Source organism: Nicotiana attenuata, chromosome 5, assembly GCF_001879085.1.
Source record: "Nicotiana attenuata strain UT chromosome 5, NIATTr2, whole genome shotgun sequence".
NCBI classification, from domain to species: Eukaryota; Viridiplantae; Streptophyta; class Magnoliopsida; order Solanales; family Solanaceae; genus Nicotiana; species Nicotiana attenuata.
In genome coordinates, this window is record NC_031993.1 from 24,727,476 (window position 1) to 24,752,911 (window position 25,436).

Here is a 25,436-nt window from a genome sequence, read left to right on the forward strand (position 1 = left end):
TCTGAACAGGTATATCCCACCCTCCGAGAGGGAAGAGCTACGTTATCAGTTTGAGCAGCTTGAGCAGGGTCAGATGTCGGTGACCGACTATGAGGCGAGATTTTCTGAGTTATCCTGCAATGCTTTGATGATACTTCCTACTGATACGGAGAGGGTGCGGAGGTTCGTTGCAGGGTTGCATTCTGGAATTAGGGCCAACATGGCCCGAGACGTGGAGATGGGTACTCCTTATCAGCTAGTGGTGGAGATTGCTCGGAGGATCGAGGGCTACCGTTTGAGGGGTAGGGAGAAGATGCAACAGGACAAGAGGGCTAGATTCTCCGGAGAGTTTAGAGGTGCCTCGGCTAGGGGTAGAGGTCAGTTTGGGAGGGGTCAGTCCAGCAGGCCCCCATATCCAGCACCACCACCTGCTCGAGGTGCTCCAGTGCGCCCCTATTTCAGCGCCATGCCAGAGAGTTCTTTATCGCCCGCCAGCTATTCAAGGTTCCTCCGTTGGGTATTCAGGTCCCCAGGGTTCTTCTGGTTCTTATTTCAGTGCTATGCCAGAGGTTCATACCGTCCACCGGCTATTCAGGGTTCTTCTAGTGGGTCTACAGGCCGTCAGGGTCAGCCATCAGGATAGTAGGCCGCCGCACCGCGAGGTTGTTTTGAGTGCGGAGACCTTGGTCATATGAGAAGATACTACCCCAGGCTTCGGGGCAAGGCAGTACAGCAGGGTCAGCTGCCTATGATTTCGGCACCGGTTGCCCAGTCGCATAGAGGCGGGGGACAGAGTGGCAAGGGCCATCCTAGAGGTGGAGGCCAAACAGGGAGAGGTCAGCCAGCTACTGCTCAGTCAGGTGGAGGCCAGCCAGCCGGCGCTCCAGCCAGATTCTATGCTCTTCCGGCCAGACCAAATGCATTGGCCTCAGATGCCATTATCACAGGTATCATTTCCGTCTGTGGCAGAGATGCTTCGGTATTATTTGATCCAGGGTCCACCTATTCATATGTATCATCTCTGTTTGCGCGTTTTCTGGTTATTGCTCCTGAGCTTTTGGGCACTCCTGTTTATGTGTCCACTCCTGTGGGCAATTTTGCGGTTGTGGATTGGATCTACCGGTCCTGTGTGGTCACATTCTGCAGTTTCGAGACTAGAGCGGACCTCTTGTTGCTTGATATGATCGACTTTGAGGTCATCCTAGGCATGGACTGGTTATCCCCATACCACGCCGTCCTAGATTGCCATGCCAAGACTGTTACATTGGTGATGCCAGGGTTGCCAGGGTTGGAGTGGAAGGGTTCCACAGTTGATACGTCTAGTCGGGTTATCTCTTTCCTGAAGGCTCGGCATATAGTCGAGAAGGGGTGTTTGGCTTATCTGGCTTATATTCGGGACATCACCACAGAGTCTCCGACGATTGAGTCAGTTCCAGTAGTTCGGGAGTTCGCCGATGTGTTTCCTTCTGATCTTCCTGGCATGCCACCGGACCGCGATATTGATTTCTGTATTAATTTGGCCCCAGGTACCCAGCCTATATCTATTCCACTGTACCGTATGGCTCCGAAAGAATTGAAAGAGTTGAAGGAGCAGCTTGAGGAGTTTTTGGCAAAGGGGTTTATTAGACCCAGTGTGTCACCCTGGGGTGCACCGGTGTTGTTTGTGAAGAAGAAGGATGGCACCATGCGGATACGCATTGACTACTGCCAGTTGAACAAGGCTACCATCAAGAATAATTACCCATTGCCGCGCATTGATAATTTGTTCGACCAGTTGCAGGGTGCGAGGGTGTTCTCTAAGATTGACTTGAGATCGGGGTACCATAAGTTGAGGATTCGGGACTCAGATGTTCCGAAGACTGCTTTCCGTACAAGATATGGTCATTACGAGTTTTTGGTGATGTCCTTTGGCTTGACCAATGCCCCAGCGGCGTTTATGGACTTGATGAACAGGGTATTCAGACCTTACATTGATTCCTTTGTTGTCGTCTTCATTGACGACATCTTGATATACTCACGCAGCCTAGGAGAGCACGAGCAGCATTTGAGAGTAGTGCTACAGACCTTGCGAGAGCAGAAGCTATATGCTAAGTTCTCCAAGTGTGAGTTTTGGCTGGAGTCAATGGCATTCTTGGGGCATATTGTGTCTGGAGAGGGTATTAAGGTGGATCCCAAGAAGATTGAGGCAGTTCANGCTTGAGGGAGAGGATTCTAGCGGAAGCACATAGTTTGCGGTATTCTATACACCCAGGTGCTACGAAGATGTATCGTGACCTGAGACAGCATTATTGGTGGCGACGGATAAAGAAGGACATAGTGGAGTATGTGGCTAAGTGTTTGAATTGCCAGCAGGTTAAGTATGAGCACCAGAGGCCAGGCGGCCTACTTCAGCAGATGCCCATTCCTGAGTGGAAGTGGGAGCGCATCACTATGGACTTCGTAGCGGGATTGCCCCGGACCTTGCGGAAGTTTGATGCAGTGTGGATCATTGTTGACAAGTTGACCAAGTCGGCACACTTTATTCCGATTGTGACTACTTACTCTTTAGAAAGGTTGGCTCAGATTTACATTGAGGAGATAGTCCGGTTGCACAGTGTGCCTATTTCCATCATATCAGATAGAGGCCCTGAGTTCACTTCCCATTTCTGGAGAGCCGTTCAGAGTGAGTTGGGGACCCGCGTGGAGCTCAGTACAGCATTTCACCCTCAGACCGACAGGCAGTCGGAGCGGACAGTTCAGATTCTGAAGGACATGCTTAGGGCATGTGTGATTGACTTTGGAGGACAGTGGGATCAGTTCCTGCCTTTGGCCGAATTTGCTTACAACAATAGTTATCAGCCCGGCATTGAGATGGCCCCATTTGAGGCTTTATACGGTCGGCGATGTCGTTCTCCTATCAGGTGGTTTGAGCCCGGAGAGGCTAAGTTGTATGCTACAGATCTGGTGAAAGATGCCTTAGAGAAGGTGAAGCTAATTCAGGAAAGACTTCGCACGGCACAGTCCAGACAGAAGAGTTACACGGATCAGAAGGCGCGTGATCTATCATTCATGGTCGGCGAGAAGGTTCTCTTGAAAGTCTCGCCGATGAAGGGTGTAATGAGATTCGGGAAGAAGGGCAAGTTGAGCCCAAGGTTTATTGGCCCATTTGAGGTGTTGAAGCGAGTTGGGGAGGAGGCATATGAGCTTGCTTTACCTCCCAGCTTATCAGGAGTCCATCCAGTTTTTCACGTGTCTATGCTTCGGAGGTATCATGCCGACTGGTCCCATGTGTTAGATTTCAGCACTATTCAGCTACACGAGAGATTGAGCTACGAGGAGGAGCCAGTTGTCATTATTGATAGGCATGAGCGCCAGTTGAGGTCCAAGAGGGTTACTACAGTAAAGGTCCAGTGGAGGGGCCAACCAGTCGATGAGGCGACCTGGGAGTCCGAAGAGGACATGCGGAGCAGATATCCACACTTATTCGGCACTTCAGGTATGAATATAAACCTGTTCGAGGATGAACGTTTGTTTAAGAGGTGGAGGATGTAACGACCCGACTGGTCGTTTCGCTTTTTAGAACCCCGTTCCCCTAAATAAGACTTCCCGCGCTTACCTTAACTAATTTACGACCTGCGGGGATGGTTGATTCGGGATTTGGAGGAGTTTGGGTTGAAATAAGCACACTTGATTCTTTAAGATTTTCTTAAAAGGCTAAGTTTGACTTTGGTCAACATTTTTAGTAAACGGACCCAGACTCGTGATTTGACGGTCCCGAAGGGTTCGTAGGAAAATATGGGACCTGGGCGTATGTCCGGAATCGAATTCCGGGTCCCTAGCCCGAGTAATGAATTTTTGTTGAAAATTGTTAAACTGGAAATTCTAAGGATTTAATAAAATCGAATAATGCTTGATCATGTTGGTATCGGGCCCGTATGTTGGTTCCGGAGCCCGGTACAGGTCCAATATAACATTTAAGATTTTCCCGCAAAATTTGGTATCAATCCGAGTAGTTTAAGTACGTTCTGGCACGTTAGAAGTGAATTGAAGAACTTGAAGTTCATAAGTTTGATTCAATTGGTTTTAGGGGGTGATTCTTAGATTTAGCGTTGTTTCGGGCGTTCCGAGCGTTCGAGCGAGTCCGTTTTATGATTTCAAACTTGTCGGTATATTCGGGCGGGGCCCGGGGGCCCCGAGCGTCAATCGAGCGAGGCTCGAGTGAAGTTGGAAATTTCGGGAAGAAGCTGAAGCTCCCAGCTATCTGTCATAACTGCACCTGCGGTTGGTCAGCCGCAGGTGCGAGACCGCAGAAGCGTTCTTCCTCTCACAGATGCGGCCAAGCCAGGCCAGGACCAAAGCCGCAGAAATGGTTGTTTTTCCGCAAAAGCGGAGCCGCAGAAGCGGCTTACATCTCGCAGATGCGGCCCAACGACCCAGTTGAGTTTCCGCAGAAGCGGGCAACTTTCCGCAGATCCGGTGGGCCCAGGTGGCCCAGGACCGCAGATGCAGAAATCACTGAAGCAGTGAGCTCATTTAATACGGGCTCCAGGCCATTTTTGCCCACTTTTCACTCGTTTATTGGGCGATTTTGGAGCTCTTGAGAGAAGATTTTCAGCTAGTATCTTGAGGTAAGTTCATACTCCTTATTTCTAAGTTTAATACTTGAGTTTTGGGTAGAATAACACACAAAGATCAGGAAAAATCAAGGGATTAGAGCAAAACCTAGGGTTTTGATAAAACTTAGATTTCACCACGAAATTTGTTATGGAATAAAGTAGAAATCGCATATTATTGATCTCTAGGCTATAGAGAACAACTTTCTTCGAAAAATTTCGGAATCCAGGCACGTGGGCCCGGGGTCGAATTTTAGGAAACTCGTTTTTAAGGCCGGGAAATTACTTTAGTAATTAAAATGCGAACTCTTGAGCTTGCATTGACTAGTTCCTACCTCGTTTAATTAGTTTTGGATCGTTCTGCTCTAAATTGAGGGTTTGAGCATGTTCTTGGTATTGGAAGCACGTTTTGGAGCGAGGTGAGTCTCCTTTCTAACCTTGTAAGAGGGAATTGTCCCCATAGGTGAGTTAATTAAATCATGTGTGCTAATTGTGGGGGCTACGTACGCACGAGGTAACGAGAGTCCGTGCGTAGCTACTATTATGTTAATTGTCCGGGTAGTTTAGGACCCGTATCATGCTATGTTTGTATATGTCTATATCCTTTCATGTTAATGAGATCACTTAGGACTCGTTAGAAGTTGGAACTGTCACACCTCCTTTTATAATATAAAATAATAAAGGGAGTTATTTCCAACTTGAAGTGACAATCGGAACGGGATTTATTATTAAATTTTCAGAGTCGCCACTTAGGAAATTAATGGTTTCCCAAGTCACCGGTTAGATCCCGACCCGAGGAGATTATGACTCTGTTATCAGTCCGCGAACCAGAAATCCAGGTAAGGAATTCTGTTAACCCGGGAGAAGGTGTTAGGCATTCCCGGGTTCCGTGGTTCTAGCACGGTCGCTCAACTGTTGTATTTGATTTTATCTGATTTCAAAACATGTTATGTCCCATGTGCTTTTACTAGTAAACCGCGTTCATTTTTTTTATTTTTAAGAATTGCAACGCCGTGAAAATGCATCTCGAACCACATCGCACCAGTGCACCCGTGATTGTTAACACACTTTGACTACGTTGAGATTTGGATTTGGGTCACATAAATGTGCACCCGAATTCAGGAAAGTGATATTATTAAAGTACGCTCCTAAAGCCACTACGCGTTTTTTATTGTTTTGGGGAAGGTCGTGAAATTCGCTAAACGACCTATCCCGGAGTCTAAGTATTTAACTTAAGCATTTGTCAAGGGACCCGCGATTTATTTGCTTAGCGACCTTGAGAAACTTGAGAAAACACTATTAAGTATTCTACTAACAAGAGAAAGCCCCAATCAATTAGTATGTCCATGTATTATTGCCAAGATACTCACATAAGTGTTGAACTCAAACAAAATACCCAAGGAAGCGTTCGAATTTTGTGGGCCTTAAAGCAGGCCCTTGCGAAAATTCAGGCCTTAAAACAGACCTTAAATGTTCAATAAATAGTTGCTGTCCAGACATGGGCCTTGTAGTAAACCCAATAAGGAGACATTAAATCAGCCCAGCCTGGAGACAAGCCTGACCTAATATCCTTGTCACAGTTGGGCTGTTTGTTTGGCCCAGATCTGTAAATAATCGTAGGCCTTTGGTATTTCTATTGCGTGGATCCTATTAAGGTATTTGCCGGATTGAACTAACAGATTTCAAAGAGCTAATTTGACGCTTATCAATAGCCGGTTTTAAAATACTATTTCGAACTCTATTGGCCTACCAACATGACTCATCACGAAATGCTACAACTCAATAATATGAACATTCACAGCTCTTATAGCGCATACAAATTTCAGCTCAAATTAAACAGTCCAATCATGTCATTAAACGCAGAAAGTAGACATTAGACTCTAGCATGTGAATTGCTATAATCAGAATAAAACTCATCGCACAGTCCATATGTACAGTCCAATTTTACAGTCCAGTTATACAGTCCAGGGTATAAAGCAATTTAACCCAGTTATACAGTCCATATGTAAAGCAGGCTTAACAAATGCAAATCCATGAGTATCTATCCTAGCAAGATAACCTGAACACACACATCTCAAGAGGTAAACAAATGGGCTTTCATTTCAATATTCCAACTCAATGATACATCAAGTTAACCTCGAGAATATGTACCTGGAAATAAAATAGAAATGGAGGAGGAGAAGTCAGCCAAGACAGTAATGAACAGCAGCCCAAATCCAAAGCAACTAGATCACTTTCAGATCCAAAAATACCACAGCAAACCCAGGAGTGACTAGCAGCAGATTAAACACCAAAAGCAGATGAAAACCAGATATGATTGGATCAAAATACACTCGAAATCAACCCAAAAGTCCCTGAACTTGAACCAAACAAGGTCTAGAAGATACTCAAACCACTTTTTTAACCTTCTGTTGCACTGAAATTTGATCTACAATTGAAATTTAAACTTGATCTAAGAGAGTCCCAATAGAACAGTACATATCTTTGGATTTTTCTACTGTTTTTGTTTGTGGTTTTGAATTGGATTTGTTTTTGAATTTCAGACTTCAAATCTGTCAATACTTTGGGGGGGGGGTGAATTTTAGGCCTCCAAACTTGTGAATCAAGGCAAATGAATGCCTATTTATAGGTGAACTTAGGTCCAATTTCAGATTTTTCCTTTTACCCCTTAGTCCCTATTCTAATTTCAGTGTTTCCCCCTTATTTTCTGACTTGTTACACAAGCAACTAACTTAAGTTTATTAGAACCTACACTATGGTCCCCCCTAGAAGGTTCTATGCCTATTACAATCCCTACTCTACCCTTAACCCTTTTCAAAAATTACCAAATCTGCTGAAAGTACCCTTTTCCTATGCCTAAACTACCCTTTGAACCTCCTGAAATTACTAGCCTCCATTAACTACACCACACTTTCTAACTGACCCTGGTTCAAATAACTATCAACCAGCCCCCAATCCAATCCTAAATTCAAATAACTTCTGATTTTTGGATTAATAACTACTAATAACAAGTCAAATTAAAACAGTACTCACATAGTATTGATTAAAACTGTAAGCAGCAAATTCGACACACACAGCTAATAGAACAACTTATTCATGAAGCCTGGAGAAGATTTAAGCAACTCAAAACCTAAACTAAATCCTAAGCATGATTAATCCTAATCCTAAAGAATTCAGTCACAACTAAATTGACAAACGACCCAATTATTAATTAACAGACAATGAAGAATAACAAATAAGAAACATGCTAATCTATTTGACCACTGGTTCGACCAAAAATGAGGAAAAATAAACTCAAACCCTAAATTGATTGCTCAAAAGGAAGTATCAGTCAAAAGGAAAAGACTAACGAAGGAGAACGAAGAAAACTTACTTAGCTTGAACACTTGACTGATTATGGGGTGAGCTCTGACCGGTCCTTTGTTTGAATCCTCCGGGATTCTTGACGCGTAACATCCCTAATCGTGTGTTTTCCAAAAGAACACACATGATTAGGGAAGTTATGGTCGAAAATCCCCAAGATTTTCTAATTTAGGGTTCTGCCGGATTTTGATCGGATATTTGGACAATTCTGGCCATATTTGAGACACGTGGCTATGGGGGTTGGATAGAGGAGGTCAAGGCGGTCCCATGGTGTTAATTTGGGACCGTTTGGCATAACCGGCGACTTGGCCGGAAAACTTCGAACGGATATTCGACGAGTTCCAGTAATATTTGAAAGCAAAGGACAGTGGATTTGGGTAGAGGAGGAGAAGGGGAATCTGGGGTGTAATTTTGGGGTTGATCGGAGCATCGCCGCCGGCGGCGACGATTTCCGGCCGGCGGCGGACGGCGGAGGGACGGTGGCAGATGGTGGGGCTAGGGCGGAGGACGCCGGCGTTACAGGGGAGGTACGAGGAGGATGATTTTGGTCTCAAACTTTTCTGAAGATTTCGGACACTTATATCTAAAATTTGAGATTAAAGCTGGGCCGTTGGATTAGAGTGGGTAGACGGCCTAGATTTGATTTGGTATTTAACTCAAAACGACGTAGTATGCTCCCTATACTACGTCGTTTTGTTGGTCTCACAGGCATGGGCACCTGGACCGGGTAGAGGTGAACTGGGCCTGGACGTGGAAATTGTTTGGGCTACCTGATTTTAGCCCAAATTTGGTCTTTACTCAAGACCAAATTGAATTTTTTTTCTTTTTCCCTTTTTCTTCCTTTATCTATTTTTGTATTTTTGTATTTATTTATTTTTTCTGATTTTATAAAATGTTAAAACAAAGCAAAGACCTAATTACACTATTTAACTGCTAAAATTACCTACAATTCTATTTAAAGACAAATGCAATAATTAGTAATGCAAAGAACTATTTTCTTGCAATTTTCTTTACATTTTATTCTACAACTAATTAGTACTAAAATTGCGAAATTAAATCCCTAAATGCCAATGCATATTTTGGTATTTTCATATGGATTAAGATGCACAAATAAAAATGCAACAATTACCAAAGAATGCCACAAAATTCACAAAAATTTATAAAATACTAGAAAAAAAATTGTTTTTTGTTTGAAATTTTGGGAATTACTGCTTAGGGCAAAAATCACGTGCTCACAGCTGCCCCTCTTTGTCCGAAAACACGAAGAGTTTTCGTGCAAAGACAAGTGAGCCGAAATGCACGATTTTTGCCCGGTTGTATATTCCGTGTGAAGCAATTTTTGAAAAAGCTTGACCGCACCCTGCTTCAGAAGTTGCCTACATATCCTGGGCTAAACAGGAATCAGGTCAGTGTAGTTCGGGAAGGTTTGGTAGCTGGGACTACCAGGAGCTGTGATTTCACTGCTGTTGTTGCTGCTACTGCTCGCTGACCTCCTTATTACACCGTGTCAAAACAAAAAGAAGCTAGTCTAAGCTATGAGTTACAAAAGGTCCTATCTACGCCTTCTAACTTGCTCTTTGTGTTGCTTCGAACTTGTATCTTTCTACTGGAATTCTTGCGTTGTTGCCTTGCATTGTGATTGTAGATGTTTCACCATTCCTCTGGGTGATGTTTGACCGCTGCAATTTGCAATATGTGCCTCTATTCTTCAGGCGGGCTCCTGATTGCGGAACTTGAAATGTATTCCCTTGTTCTTCAAGTGGGCGCCTGATTGTTAAGACTTGAAATGTATTCCCTTGTTCTCCAGGCGGTCGCCTGATTGCTAAAACTTGAAATGTACTCCCTTGTTCTCCAGGTGGGCGCCTGATTGCTAAAACTTGAAAAATATTCCCTTGTTATCCAGGTGGGCGCCTGATTGCAAAAACTTGAAAATATTCCCTTGTTATCCAGGTGGGCGCCTGATTGCTGAAACTTTGAAAAGTATTCCCTTGTTATCCAGGTGGGCGCCTGATTGTTAAACTTGAAAAGTATTCCCTTGTTATCCAGGTGGGCGCCTGATTGCTAAAACTTGAAAAGTATTCCCTTGTTATCCAGGTGGGCGCCTGATTGCAAAAACTTGAAAAGTATTCCCTTGTTATCCAGGTGGGCACCTGATTGCTGAAACTTAAAAAATATTTCCTTGTTATCCAGGTGGGCGCCTGATTGTTAGACTTGAAAAATATTCCCTTGTTATCCAGGTGGGCGCCTGATTGTTAGACTTTGAAAAGTATTCCCTTGTTATCCAGGTGGGCGCCTGATTGTTAGACTTTGAAAAGTATTCCCTTGTTATCCAGGTGGGCGCCTGATTTCAAAATAACGACGACGAAAATTTCTGCCCCTGTTTCAATCAAAGAAAACTTTGTTAGTAAAATGGTGACTAGCTGCTGGCATTCTCTGTTGGCCATGCTTCCGCTTCTGACAGCCACCCTGACTTGCTTCCTGGACTTGCTTTGACTTGCCCCGATTTCCCGTTGACTTTCAACCTTTAAATCTCGATGACCCCCATGTTTCCTTCATATCACCGTTTGGTGTTCCTGTTCCTTTCCTGTGGACCTTGCCTCTTCCTTGCAAAGGTCTGATTATTCCCCTGACTTTATTGATCCTTCATGTTTTACTCTTTTTGGACATGTCTCCAACTTGTTGTGCCACCCAACCGGGAAGCTGGTAGTTAGCTTTGACACCCTTCTTTTGTTTTTGAATAGAACTGACACTAAAACGTCTTATAGACAGATTTCAAAAGGATGAAATGCAATGACCTCAGGGATTTTGAGGATATAAAACTTTGGAAATGCATGAGTGGAAATGAAGAGAAAAAGACCAGACTTATCTGAGCGGAGAGGCTGATTCCGTTGATCATGCCATGCACTTTGGATCCCAACCTAGTTTGTCCAATCAATCAATTGTTAATTACCATATTTGTTGCCTCATACTTTCACGCCCGATTTTTAACAAAACCCAAACCTTTCTTCTTTCACTCTGTTTCAAACATCTTTCAACCACAGACTTCCTTATCTGAAGACTCATGTTCTCCTTACGATGCCCATGAGGGACTTCATCAATAATATCTCTCAAACTTACTCCGCCTTACAGTACCCGTGAGGGTTTTCACCAATAAGACTCTCTCGTTTTAATATCTTTCAAACTCACTTCGCCTTGCGGTGCCCGTGGGGGTTTCCACCAATAAGACTCTCTCATCTCATCATTTTCTTTCTGGCACTGGAGTGTTGTTCCCAACAAAAGTCACTTTACCTGCTTGTATTGACATTTCTTAAGATTGATCAGAAGGTCTTTCTTTGGACCGTAATGTGGCTTTTGGATGGGTTTAGAAAGAGAGGTATAGAAGCTCAAAATAATTCAAACGTGGGTCTGATATTACAACTTTCGGAATCATATCTCATGCAATAACCATAACTTCTGCCCCAGTTTCCTTCCCGGGGATTGTTTGGATTTTCTTTTGTTATGACTGAACCTCATTGAGGCTGCCTACGTACCCTTTCGGGATCAAGTCAAACGTAGTTCAAACGACTACGTTCATTGTTGTAACCTTTCCTTTTCTTCCACTTTTGTTTTCTTTCCCCTTCACTTCTTTTCTTTCTTTCTTTCTTTTTTCATTCACTGTTCTTTTCTTTTCTCTCTTTTTCTCTTTTTCTTTCTTCTCTTTTTTTTTCTTTTCTTTCTTTTCGTTTCTTTTCCTTTTTCACGGTTTTTCTCTTATGTCTCCATTTTCTTTCCTTGCTCGGCCTTACGAGCTTGATTATTGATTCCGAAAGAGGGGTATGCAAGAAAGTATTTAAGGCTCAAAGGGGTAACGAGGGGTAAAGTGTTTAGATAGCAGAACAAAATGCCTTCGTCATTTCAATCTCAAAATATGTCAAATACAATCAAGTACACAAAGACAAAAGAATTATACATAATATCTCTTGACTGCATCAGAATTGATAGCCATTTCTACACATTTTCCTTCCACATCTGTCAAATATAAAGCGCCATTTGATAACACTCTGGTTACAACAAATGGCCCCTGCCAGTTTGGGGCGAACTTTCCTTTTGCCTCAGCCCAATGAGGTAGGACACGTCTCAGCACCAACTGCCCTACTTCAAACTTACGTGGGCGCACCTTCTTGTTATATGCTCTTGCCATTCTCTGTTGGTATAACTGACCATGACATACCGCTGCCAGTCGTTTTTCGTCAATCAGACTCAATTGTTCCAAGCGGGTTTTGACCCATTCAACATCATCAATTTCGGCCTCAGCAATGATTCGGAGGGACGGGATCTCAACCTCTGCGGGTATTACTGCTTCGGTTCCATACACCAAGGAATAAGGAGTCGCTCCTACTGAAGTGCGGACAGTAGTGCGATAACCCAACAATGCAAAAGGTAGTTTTTCATGCCACTGCCTTGACCCTTCGACCATTTTCCGAAGTATTTTCTTGATATTCTTGTTAGCTGCTTCAACTGCCCCATTTGCCTTAGGACGATATGGAGTGGAATTGCGGTGCATGATCTTAAACTGCTGACATGTCTCGGCCATCAAATGACTATTGAGATTTGCACCATTATCTGTGATGATTACTTTCGGGATCCCAAACCGGCATATGATATTTGAATGCACGAAATCGACAACTGCCTTCTTAGTCACAGATTTGAAGGTTTTTGCCTCCACCCATTTAGTGAAATAATCAATAGCTACCAAAATGAATCTATGTCCATTTGATGCTGCTGGCTCAATCGGTCCAATAACATCCATTCCCCAGGCAACGAAGGGCCATGGTGCCGACATTGTATGCAATTCCGCGGGCGGAGAATGAATCAAATCTCCATGTATCTGACATTGATGACATTTGCGCACGAAACTGATGCAATCTCGTTCCATGGTAAGCCAATAATACCCTGCTCGGAGGATCTTCTTTGCCAATATGTATCCACTCATATGAGGTCCGCAAACTCCCGCATGTACCTCAGCCATGATAACTGTAGCCTGTCTGGCATCTATGCATCTCAATAGCCCAAGATCTGGAGTTCTTTTGTACAACACTCCTCCACTGAAGAAAAATCCGCTTGCCAAGCGTCGAATTGCTCTCTTTTGGTCCCCTGTAGCCTGTGTCGGGTATACTCCCATCCGGAGATACTCTTTTATGTCGTGGAACCATGGCTCACCATCAAATTCTTCCTCCACCACGTTACAATAGGCATGTTGATCTCGAACCTGAATATGTAATGGGTCCACATAAGCCTGGTCCGGATGATGCAACATCGATGCCAAGGTGGCCAAAGCGTCAGCAACCTCATTATGCATCCTTGGAATGTGTTTGAAATCTATTGACTGAAACCGTTGACAAAGTTCATGCAAGCACTGCCGGTATGGTATGAGCTTCAAGTCTCGTGTTTCCCACTCTCCCTGAATCTGGTGTACAAGAAGATCCGAGTCACCCATGACCAAGATTTCTTGAACACCCATATCTATAGCCAGTCTCAGTCCCAGGATACAGGCTTCGTATTCAGCCATGTTGTTGGTGCAATAGAAACGGAGTTGAGCAGTAACAGGGTAGTGTTGCCCTGTCTCAGAAATCAGTACAGCTCCTATTCCGACACCCTTGGCATTGGCAGCTCCATCAAAGAACAGTTTCCATCCAGGCTTCTCGATATGCATTATCTCCTCATCCGGGAAGTATGTTTTCAAAGGCTCATATTCGTCATCAACGGGATTCTCAGCCAGGTGATCAGCCAATGCTTGTGCTTTCATGGCGGTCCGCGTCACGTAGACAATATCAAATTCCGTAAGCAGGATTTGCCATTTCGCCAGCCTCCCTGTGGGCATGGGCTTTTGAAAGATATACTTCAATGGGTCCAACCGAGAGATGAGATAGGTAGTATATGCTGACAAGTAGTGTTTCAACTTTTGCGCTACCCAGGTTAAAGCACAGCACGTCCTCTCGAGCGGAGTGTATTTTACCTCATATGATGTGAACTTCTTGGTGAGGTAGTAAATCGCCTGCTCTTTCCTTCCCGTGATGTCATGCTGCCCCAGTACACAACCAAACGAATTGTCTAACACAGTCAGGTAAAGGATCAGGGGCCTTCCTGGCTCTGGCGGGACCAACACTGGTGGGCTAGCCAAATACTTCTTGATCTTATCAAATGCTGCTTGACATTCGTCCGTCCATCTGACCGCAGCATCTTTCTTTAACAACTTGAAAATGGGTTCACAAGTAGTTGTAAGCTGGGCGATGAACCTGCTGATGTAATTCAACCTGCCAAGTAAACTCATCACATCTTTCTTGTTCCTTGGCGGTGGTAACCCCTGGATGGCTTTGATCTTTGACGGGTCTAATTCGATGCCGCGCCGACTCACCACGAATCCCAATAACTTCCCTGATGGGACTCCAAATGCACATTTTGCTGGATTAAGCTTGAGGTTGTACCTGCGGAGTCTCTGGAAGAATTTCCTCAAATCCTTAACATGGTCACATTGTTTCCTTGACTTTATGATCACGTCGTCCACATAGACCTCGATTTCCTGATGTATCATGTCATGGAACATGGTGGTCATTGCCCTCATATACGTTGCCCCTGCGTTCTTCAACCCGAATGGCATGACCCTGTAATAATACGTTCCCAAGGTGTGATAAATGCTGTCTTTTCCGCATCCTCCTCATCCATCAAAATCTGGTGATAGCCTGCGTAACAATCTACAAAGGACGCAATCTCATGTTTGGCACAATTGTCAATCAATATATGGATGTTTGGAAGTGGGAAATTGTCCTTCGGGCTTGCTTTATTGAGATCACGGTAATCAACACATACTCTGGTCTTCCCGTCCTTCTTTGGTACAGGCACCACATTAGCTAACCAGGTAGGGTAGCGAGTAACTCGTATGACCTTCGCCTCAAGTTGCTTGGTAACCTCTTCTTTGATTTTCACACTGATATCTGTTTTGAATTTCCTCAACTTCTGCTTGACAGGCGAGCATTCCGAATAAACCGGCAATTTGTGGACCACCAGATCGGTACTCAAACCCGGCATGTCATCATATGACCATGCGAAAACATCTTTGTATTCAAGCAGCAATTTAATTATCTCCTCCCTGAGCGGGGCTTCCAAATGGACACTTATTTTTGTTTCCCGAACATTCTCCCGATCCCCTAGATTGATTGCCTCTGTGTCATTCATGTTAGGCTTGAGTTTTTCCTCAAATTGATTTAACTCTTTACTGATTTCTTCCAAAGCTTCCATATCATCGTATTCCCCTCCGTCCTCACACTCAATTTCCTGTATTACTATTTCACATTGATTATCAAGACTAGGCCGGCGACTCCTTATGCATGACACATCATTGAAATCAGCGTAAAAGGGACTGTACAAAAGAGAAAAGAAAAATAAAGACTATCAGGAGAGAAGAAAGGAGGAAATTGCATTTCATTATAATTGTAAGATAACAAGGTTTAACTCATCCAAAATGGACGGAACATAGAAATCTGAATTACAACCCTGGAAATAATCCAGATTTAGTACTCAAAGAAAAATCAAAACTAACTACCACGACTCCTTCCGAATTGGAAGAGGAGTAGCTTCCCAGTTATTGAGCTTAGCCTGGGATCCCATGAACTGCACATCAAATTCACTCGGGCCTTCGCCGGGTTCCACCATATTCACTTCATCGACCACCTTTTCAAACCTTGCGAGCATCTCCTTGTCAGGTTCTATCACCACAGAATTTGGCATTGCTGTTGCTGGGCGCTGCTTAGTACCAGACCGGACGAAGGAACGGGAAAGGCGAGGAATAGGTTTTGGAAGGGTCCATACTCTCTTTTTCATCTTTTTGGCTCTCCTTATGTCAGCTGAAGTGGGTTTGAAACCTAGCCCAAAAGTGTCTAGATTTCTGGGGAGAGACACCGGCTGTATGATCCCTTGCAGTGAAGCACCTAACCCTTTTCCGGGCAAAAATCCATTTCTTATCATCTCTGAGGCTACCATAACAGATGCGGCAGCTATCTTGGGCATAGGAACACACTCTCCTTCCGGGATTTTATCAACTGGCACTGTATCCATGACTTGGTACACCCAGGGACCTTTGTCATTTTCAACTTCCTCGAAGGATGTAATAGCATTACAAGAATTGTCCTCTCCATGAACCACGATCTCTTGCCGATCCCATTCAAACTTGACCATTTGATGCAAAGTAGACGGTACTGCCTTTGCGGCATGGATCCAAGGCCGTCCCAATAACAGATTGTAGGAAACACTGACATCGAGCACTTGAAACTCCATCGTGAATTCCACAGGTCCTATTGTTAGCTCCAACACAATATCTCCCACTGTGTCTTTCCCTCCGCCGTCAAATCCCCGTACACAGATGCTGTTTTTATGAATTCTTTCCCTGTCAACTTGCAACTTTTCTAGAGTGGAAAGAGGGCAAATGTTGGCACTAGACCCATTATCAATTAACACCCGAGTCACCACGGAATCTTCACACCTCACTGTGAGGTACAAAGCTCTATTATGTTCAGTTCCTTCCAATGGTAACTCGTCATCAGAAAATGTCACCCTATTTACCTCAAAAATCTTATTCGCAATCTTCTCAAGATGATTCACAGTAATTTTATCTGGCACATAAGCTTCGTTTAGAATCTTCATCAAGGCCCGGCGGTGTTCGTCTGAATGGATCAATAAGGACAATAATGAGATCTGTGCCGGGGTTTTCCTCAGTTGTTCCACAATCGAATAGTCCTGAGCCTTCATCTTTTTCAGGAACTCTTCAGCTTCTTCTTCAGTAACGGCTTTCTTTATCGGTGCCGAATTGTCTTTAGCTGCTTTAACCTTTCTCAATTCTTTAGGGGCAAAGCACCTCCCTGATCTAGTCAACCCATGAGTTTCACACACTTCTTCTTTAATTTCCTTTCCTTGGTACATCACAGTCACTCTGTCATAATTCCACGGGACAGCTTTCTCACTAACCACGGGTAATTGGGTCACCGGTTTGATGATGACTGGCTCTGTTCGAACGCCTTTTACAACCAACACAGGCTCGACAGCTGCTCCTGGTATTGTCACCTTTAACAGGCCCTGGTTTTATTACCCTCACTGGTTCACTGACTGTCCGGCCCACTGCCAACCAAGTCCTCTTTTGCTTTACTTTCGCTTGCTTTAATCATCATCACAGTCTGCGACGGCTTCTTGTATTCTCCCTTCTGCACTATCTCGATCATGTGAGCCTCATGATGAATTGGTAGCGGATTCTGCGTGATATTGGGAGTCTCTGGAGCCTGCACCTCAATTCTCCGTGTATCAATCAATTCCTGAATGGCAGTTTTCAGATGCCAACACTTCTCTGTATCATGTCCAGGCGCTCCTGAGCAGTACTCACAATTCACTGAATGGTCCAGGTTCCTTGGGGGAGGGTTTGGTAATTTAGGTTCGATCGGGTTCAACATACCCAACTGCCTCAGTCTGTGGTATAGGCTCGTATAAGATTCTCCCAAGGGAGTAAAAGTCTTCTTCTTCTGCGCTCTATCATTCTTATATGCAGGATTGGGTTGGAAACTGGTTTCAGCGGCATTTCGGTTGGTTCTTGGGGATGGGTAAGTGTTTTGGGGAGTGGGTGCGCGCCATTGGGCACGAGTAGGAGGTTGTGGGTATGTCTGGGCATGATGGACAGAGAAATGGGGAGTAGGAGGTGGGTAGTAATGCTGTGGTGGGCCATATGAGGTATGCGGGTAAGCTTGGGGGTGAGGGCGAGGTTGGTGATAATATGGTGACGGACCCCTGGACCAAACCCTTGATTCCACTACCGCCACTTCTTCTTTCTTCTTCTTGCCCAACACTCCTCCGGTGCCGCTTTGAATGGCCTGCGTGGTTGCTTTGAGTGCTGAGTAGCTCATAATTTTGTTGGACTTGAGACCCTCTTCTACCATGCTTCCCATCTTTACAACTTCATTGAAAGTTTTCCCCACAGCGGACACCAGATGGCCATAGTAGGTTGGCTCTAGAGCCTGAAGGAAATAATCCACCATCTCATTCTCTTTCATCGGGGGATCAACCCTTGCTGCTTGCTCTCTCCAGCGGAACCCGTACTCTCTAAAGCTTTCTCCGGGCTTCTTCTCGATTTTGGTCAATGACAGACGGTCTGGGACGATTTCGAGGTTGTACTGAAAATGACATGCAAAAGCTTGAGCTAAGTCATCCCAGGTGTACCACCGAGCATGATCTTGTCTTGTGTACCATTCCAACGCCGCTCCACTTAAGCTTTGACTAAAGTAGGCCATTAATAGCTCATCCTTTCCTCCAGCCCCCCTCATCTTGCTGCAGAAACCCCTCAGGTGGGCCACCGGATCACCATGGCCGTCATATAAGTCGAACTTGGGTAGTTTGAATCTCACTGGCAATTGGACGTCAGGAAATAAGCACAAGTCCTTGTAGGCCACACTTACTTGACCCCCGAGACCTTGCATATTCCTGAAGGACTGCTCTAAACTTTTGACCTTTCGTATCATCTCCTCTTGTTCCGGGTTTTTGGGAGGTTTCTCTTCTTCAGCTGAGAGATTAAAATGGGGAGTGTAAGAGTATGGTTCTGGAGGTTTGAAGGTGGGTTCGGGCGGGTAATAGTGATTTTCCTGGGTTTGGAACAGAGGTTCACTTGAGGACCTATGTAATGCGGTGGGTGGAGGAGCCACGAATACTGGGGCGATTGGTGGTGGTGGAATTGGCTTGGAGGGTGGTAGTGGTGGTGTCTGAGAAGTGGTTCCGTAATATTGCTGGTGAGTAGGAAGAGCAGGATATGAGTTCGTTGCGGGAGGATCTTGGGGTTGAGTGGGTGGTGGGAGATAATTGGGATTGGCAGGATAGGCTGGTGGGGGATGTCCCTTCGACCAAGCCTGGTACATTTCGGCCATCTGCTGCTTTAACTTATACATCTCCTCTCTCATTGTATTCACATCCACTGCCTCCTCCTCTCTGGATGGGTCAACGATGCTTGCTTCTATATCTTGATTGGCCATTTTCGACTTGTCTTTGGAGCGGGTGTTGTAAGGGTGGGTTGCCAGAATGCCAGTCAGCTTATCACCTGCCTGGACTCATCAACAACAACTTGTTAGCGGTTAGGGCATTAACAAATAGGTAACCGCACATTGATGGATGGATGCACCTAAACAATCAAACGTTGCTATTATGTCGTTGTTCAACCACATGCGTCATCCCGGCTTTTATTTCTTTCTCTTGCCAATTAGTTCCCACTCTTATCTTTCCTTTTTCGCTTTGTTTTTCTCTCCCTCTTTTGGATTCTCTTTCCTTTGGTTTTTCCCTTATTTGTATCATCCCTTTTTAGTTTTCCTTTTATTATTTAGAAATGGTCGAATCCTATGGAGATTGCCTACATATCACGACCCCACGTGAATCAGACCAGGCGTAGTTCGCGAAGAATAAATGTAAAGTAAAAGCAGAATATTTTTGGGAATTTCCAAGTTTATTGATAGCAACTACGTCTATTACAAAGATTCAAGACAGACTCTGATGCAAAAAGAACTACAGACTCCACATCCCTATCCTAGTTCAAACAAAATACAGACTCAATCAACTGACTGTCTTTTAGCAAAAGGGAAATACAGACTCCGACAAAAAGAAATACAAGCCCAAGTGACCTAACTCCATGAAATACAGACTCAAAAGGTAAACTCTAGCAGACTCACAGACAACTATGAATACATTAAAGCTCCCTGGTGCCCGCGGGACATCGTTCGGTCTCGCCACGGGCCTATATGCAAGTTCCCCTTGGAGTCTATCTAAGTCATTCATTATCTGCTTCACGAATATCATGATTGATGCAAAGAAGGTGGTACTGGTCATGTTCTCGCACATCTGGCATTTCCGGGTAATAGAATGAGCAACGGTTAAGATTTTCTCTCGGATTCTTCCTTTCTCTTGAAGCAACCGCCCTATCTGCTGGGCCCTAGCCTCCAAAGCCTGCTCAAACGCATGGCTTTGTTCTCGAAGTTGTTGCAAGTTCATTTCTAGCTGTGCTAATGCCCTATTACAGTGTTCTCTCTCGACTTCGAAGTCCTTTGCTTGTTTAATCATTTGGTTTTCTGCGGCAGTGGCCTTTTCCTTTAATCTTGCGACCTTATTGTCATATTCTTCTTTTAACTGCTTAACCATGCGAGCCCGTACTTCTGCATTTTTAGCCAACTGTCTCCGGACCCCAACTAATTCCTTTTCTGCTTTGTCGAGGTCAAAACTGTAATCATTCACCTTTTGCCTTAGATTTGCTATAAGCTTTGTATCTTTGGCAATTCTGACGGGGTTGTCGGCCTCTAGCTTCATCTTTTGGATTTGGGATCGTAAGACTTCATTCTCTTTAGCCAATCTTTTTCTCTCACCTTCGTCAGCGGCGGCCTGCAAGCTATTTTCAAACCGGAGGTCTTGGACCTGTTTTTCCAATGCTCCTATGCGGGCCATGTACTCGTTTTCTTTAGCTAACCAAGCCCACTGTTCTTGCGATGATTCAGCAAAGTCCTGGATGTGTGGTATTTTAGCTGGCCTTTCGTGCTCACATTCCCTTCTATACCAATCAAGATATCCTGGCGACACTTCACCTTTGGCCCGATCCCGTACGCAAGTATCCCTTTTTAAGTATTGGCATTCGTTCCAAATCTGGCGAACTATTGTTTCAGGGAACTGGCCATCAGGGCCAATCTCAATCACTTGCAAACTAAGATCTTCATCCTTGGGCACTATCTGGCATCTCCCCAGCTGCCTCAACACTCGATACGGGGTGTAAGGCTGAATGCTTCTAAGCCCCATTAGAAGGAAATGTGGTCGGGCTGCCGGCATATATACGATTTCATCAATGGGTAACCATCCCAGTGTCCACTCTATTCGGCTAGCCGTGAGGGACCGGAAATATGTTGTCCATCCCGTGACTCTTTCCGGCAATTTGGCTCCTTCAGTCCTCGTGTAAAATTCTTCTATGCATGTTTTTTCTGGAGACCCGTAGCTCAAAAACTGCGGGCGATGACACAGATGCTCGATCATCCACATTTGTAATAACAAGTTGCACCCCTCGAAGCAAGTTTCCCCGGCTTTGCAAGCTGTAAGAGCACGGAAGATGTCGGCCAATATCATAGGTGCAAGTGTACTTTTGGCTTGGGTAATTAACGTGCTGACGACTCCGGCTATTTTTATATCGATGTTCCCATCCTTCCTCGGAAATACTAAAAGCCCCAAGAAAGCCACCATAAAAGCGAAACATCGATGCTCCTCCTACTTCTGGCGGTTTCCTTTGCTACATATCTTACTTTCTGGGTTGTTGAACCCCCCAATATGACCATAGCGATGATATATGAAGTTTAGGGTACAGAAACCATTTGCCAGGTCTGTGTTATGACGGCCCTGACTATCTTCAAGGAGTCTAGAAATTTGTGTACAGCTACAACTCGGGGAGCAACCAAGTATTTGTGCCTCAACGGAACCTCATCCTTTTCCAATGTAGCCAGCTATTTCCTCCAAACTGTCGGGGTAAAGCNATAGTGGAGAATGGGATGATAACAATAATTTCATAAATTTTCATGTTGATGCAATTCTAATAAAGACCTATTGGAAATTTAAACAACTTCTCAGAGAAATTGCAAAGCAACTGCAAAAGGACAGTAAAACAATAGTTATTCAGTATGCTATTGCTCAAGGATATCCACCAATTACAATTTGCAGCGATATGAGTGTTAGTGTTTACATGGAATTGAAAAAATCAAGTGCAGGGATGACAACACTTCCCCTGTGTGTGTCGTTTGCTAAAAACACTATAGTTGCAAGCACCTCCAGTTTTGATGTTGCTCCAATTTCATCAGAAATTGCAGAATTTGAAAGCACTGATATGATTACTACGTTTGATGTGCAAGAAGGAGATGACGCTATTTTAGAACTTGATGATGCAAACATCATAACTGATCAATTTCATCAAAATGTTGAAAACGGACAAATTTACGAAGACAAGAACCTGCTGGCTCTCGTTATGAAACAGTATGCAGTTAGAGAAAAATGTCAATATCGGGTTCATAAATCATGCCCAAGAAGGTTCTTCTGCATTTTTCAAGTAAAAAACTATGTGATACCTATATAGTATATAAGTATGCTAAATCAGTATATTATGCGAGTATGGATTGTATTGGTTTGTCTGTGTTTTTTATCAGTGATACTGGTATAGTATATAAGTATGCTATATCAGTATACTATGCGAGTATATAACTGTATTGGTTTGTCTTTGTTATTATCAGTAAAACATAATACCAATATAGTATATATGTATGCTAAATCAGTATACTATGTGAGTATAGAATTGTGCTGCTTTGTCTATATTTTTTATCAGCAAAATATGATACTGATACAGTATATAAGTATACCAATAGAGTATACCATGTGAGTATATAATTGTACGGATTTTTGTGTGTGTTTTTTATCAATAGAACATGATACATAACTGTATTTGTACTATAAACAGGTATATCCTTGAATGCGTGGATGAAAGATGCACTTGGAGACTTAAAGCATCAAGCCTGCGAGCATCAAATCTTTTCAAACTGACGGATTTCAATTCTGTCTACAGTTGTTTAACTGATAAGAGATTTTGTTCACAAAAGCAAGTTGTCTCAGCTTTTGTTGCAGCTGTGGTACAAGATAAACTTGTTGACCCGGAAACCATATATACACCAACAGATATCCAAAGAGACATCCAAAAAGCATATGGTATGGACTTAAGCTACATGCAAGCATGGAGATCAAAAGAAAAAGCAATGCAATTATTGAGACGATCACCAAGTGAGTCATACAAGAAAATGCCAACATATCTTTATAAGTTAGAGTACGCTAACCCAGGATCAGTGACACGACTACACACTGAAGGAGATGAGAGCTTCTTGTATGCATTCATAGCTATGTATGCATCGATTAGAGGATGGGTCTATTGTAGGCCAACAGTTGTAGTTGATGGAAGTTTTTTAAAGTCAACATATAGAGGGACCATACTCACGGCTTCCACGCAAGACGCAGAGGGTAAGAATACAATCTAATTACATTCAGTTAAAGAAACAAAAAATATTTTCAAATATTATATGATACCAGTATGGTATACAAGTATACTAACAGAGTATATAGTTGTTTTGCCACAAACCTGCACCTACCTATGACTATACTACTATATGAAATACTAAATTAATATTTTGTGTACAATCCAATTACATTCAGTTAAAGAAACAAAAAATATTTTCAAATATTATATGATACCAGTATGGTATACAAGTATACCAACAGAGTATATAGTTATTTTGCTACACACTTGCACCTACCTATGACTATACTACTATATGAAATGCTAAATTAATATAGTGTATTGTAATTGATATTTTGTTCTTTGGATTTACAGGACAAATTCTACCCCTCGCATATGCAACTGTTGATTCGGAAAATGATGCATCGTGGGAATGGTTCTTCGTGCAGTTCAGAGAAACCTATGGACAAAGAGAGGGAATGTGCATTGTATCAGACATGCATGATGCTATATGGAAAGCAACTTCAATTGTCTATCCAGAAGTCCCTCATTGTGCATGTATGTTCCATCTGTGGAACAACATAAAGACAAACTTCAGGAAGAGCCAATAACAAATCAAAGAAGTATATTTTGTGTTAGCAAGAGCATACACTGTTGAAGAATTCAACAGGCATATGGCAGAGTTAGAAGCTATTGATAGTAGAGTGAAAACATACCTGATGGATATTGGATATGATAAATGGTCCCGGGCGCATTCCAAGGCAAATAGAACCATGACCATGACATCGAATATTACGGAATCAGTAAATGCAGCAAATAAGCACGCAAGAGACCTCCCAGTTGTGAATTTGCTTGACTTTATGACAACATTGATTCAAAAATGGAATTACACCAATCAGAAGGATGCAGTGGAATCATTTATGAAGATTGGTGCAAAGTATGAAAAAATATTATCAGATAATACTATCTTATCACAGACGATGACGGTATGCATTTTCAAAATCATAAAAACACTGCATGTACTGTAGTTTTACTTTTTTACCTTAGTGATTTCACTAAACAACTGAATATTATTATTTGAAAAATACTATTACTTCGTATAGCTAATGACTTTTCTTAATTAAAATTATACTAGGTGTTATCATCAACTGAATTCTTACATTTAGTAATTGATGGCCAAACAAGAAATGTGGTGCGCCTACATGAAAAAAACTGCACTTGTGGGAGGTTTCAGCTAGACGATATTCCATGTCCACATGCAATGGCAGTTATACAAAAATTCCATATGGATTCATACAAGTATTGCTCGGATTACTATAGCATAGAGTACTTGCTGAAAACATATGAGATACCAGTAAATCCTTTGCCTGATGAAACAACGTGGCAAATTCCAGAACATGTCTCTTCGCAGGTGGTACTGCCACCAAAAGGAAAAATCAAACCAGGAAGACCTAAAAAGAAGAGAGGCATAGGAGGCTGGGAAGGAAATACAGTTACATGTGCACTATGCGGGAGAAAAGGACACAACCGGAGAACATGCCGAAATATTTCAAAGAGAGATTGATATAATGGTTCAATGTTTTCATAGAACTCATATATCATAGAATCATAGCATTTGAATTGCAAAGAAATAAAACGCATTTCTTGCACTAGACATATATTTGGTATGATGATTCTTTGCGAAATTACTTTTTGGAAACAAATTTATATGGCTACTTGTGTTTTCAAGAAGAACCTGTTTATTTTCTATTTTAGTATAAAAAAGTGGGATGCATTTAAATCTAGTTAATAGAGGATCGGGGCATAAATTCCAAAAACGACCGGCCAGGTCGTTACGATAAATGTGATACCTAAGTGGTATATCTGTATACCTTATTGGTATATCTGTATATCTTATTCGTATCAAAATATGTGCAGAAATAGAAGTGGTGCCGCAAATGCAACATTTGTACATACATCGTTAACAAAATGGGCACACTTTGCAGCTCATGTCTGTATTGAAGTATAACAAATTGGAAGCCATTTACATGCAGTTATTGTACATCATCAGGTACATAAATATAAGGTGATATCCAAATGGTATATTTGTATATACCTCACTGGTATATAGTGGTATTGCACTAATATGGCTAAAATAAAATATGCGCAGAAATACAAATGGTGCACCAAATACAACGTGATACCCAAAATGCGCACGCTTTGCAACTCATGTCAGTACTTACATCTAGTTGCTGCAGCAAAAAAGGTACTCAAATACAACGTGATACCCAAATGATATATCAGTATACCTGATTGGTATATAGTTCTACTACACTAATATACCTGAACCAAAATCTTTGCGGAATACAACTGGTGCAGCAATGCAAATTATGCACATATTTTCTTAGATTCAACTACAACTACTCTCAATATAATTTCAAGACCAGTTC

At 43.0% G+C, this 25,436-nt stretch overlaps 1 protein-coding gene across 1 annotated transcript; it reads left to right on the forward strand.

Annotated features, from left to right (window-relative positions):
• LOC109226055 lies at positions 200 to 24,571 on the forward strand. The gene is made up of 6 exons (XM_019390858.1): positions 200 to 327; positions 21,585 to 21,983; positions 22,462 to 23,012; positions 23,383 to 23,565; positions 23,647 to 23,993; positions 24,143 to 24,571. Exons 1-6 carry the CDS (start codon positions 200 to 202, stop codon positions 24,569 to 24,571), a joined length of 2,037 nt encoding a protein of 678 aa, XP_019246403.1.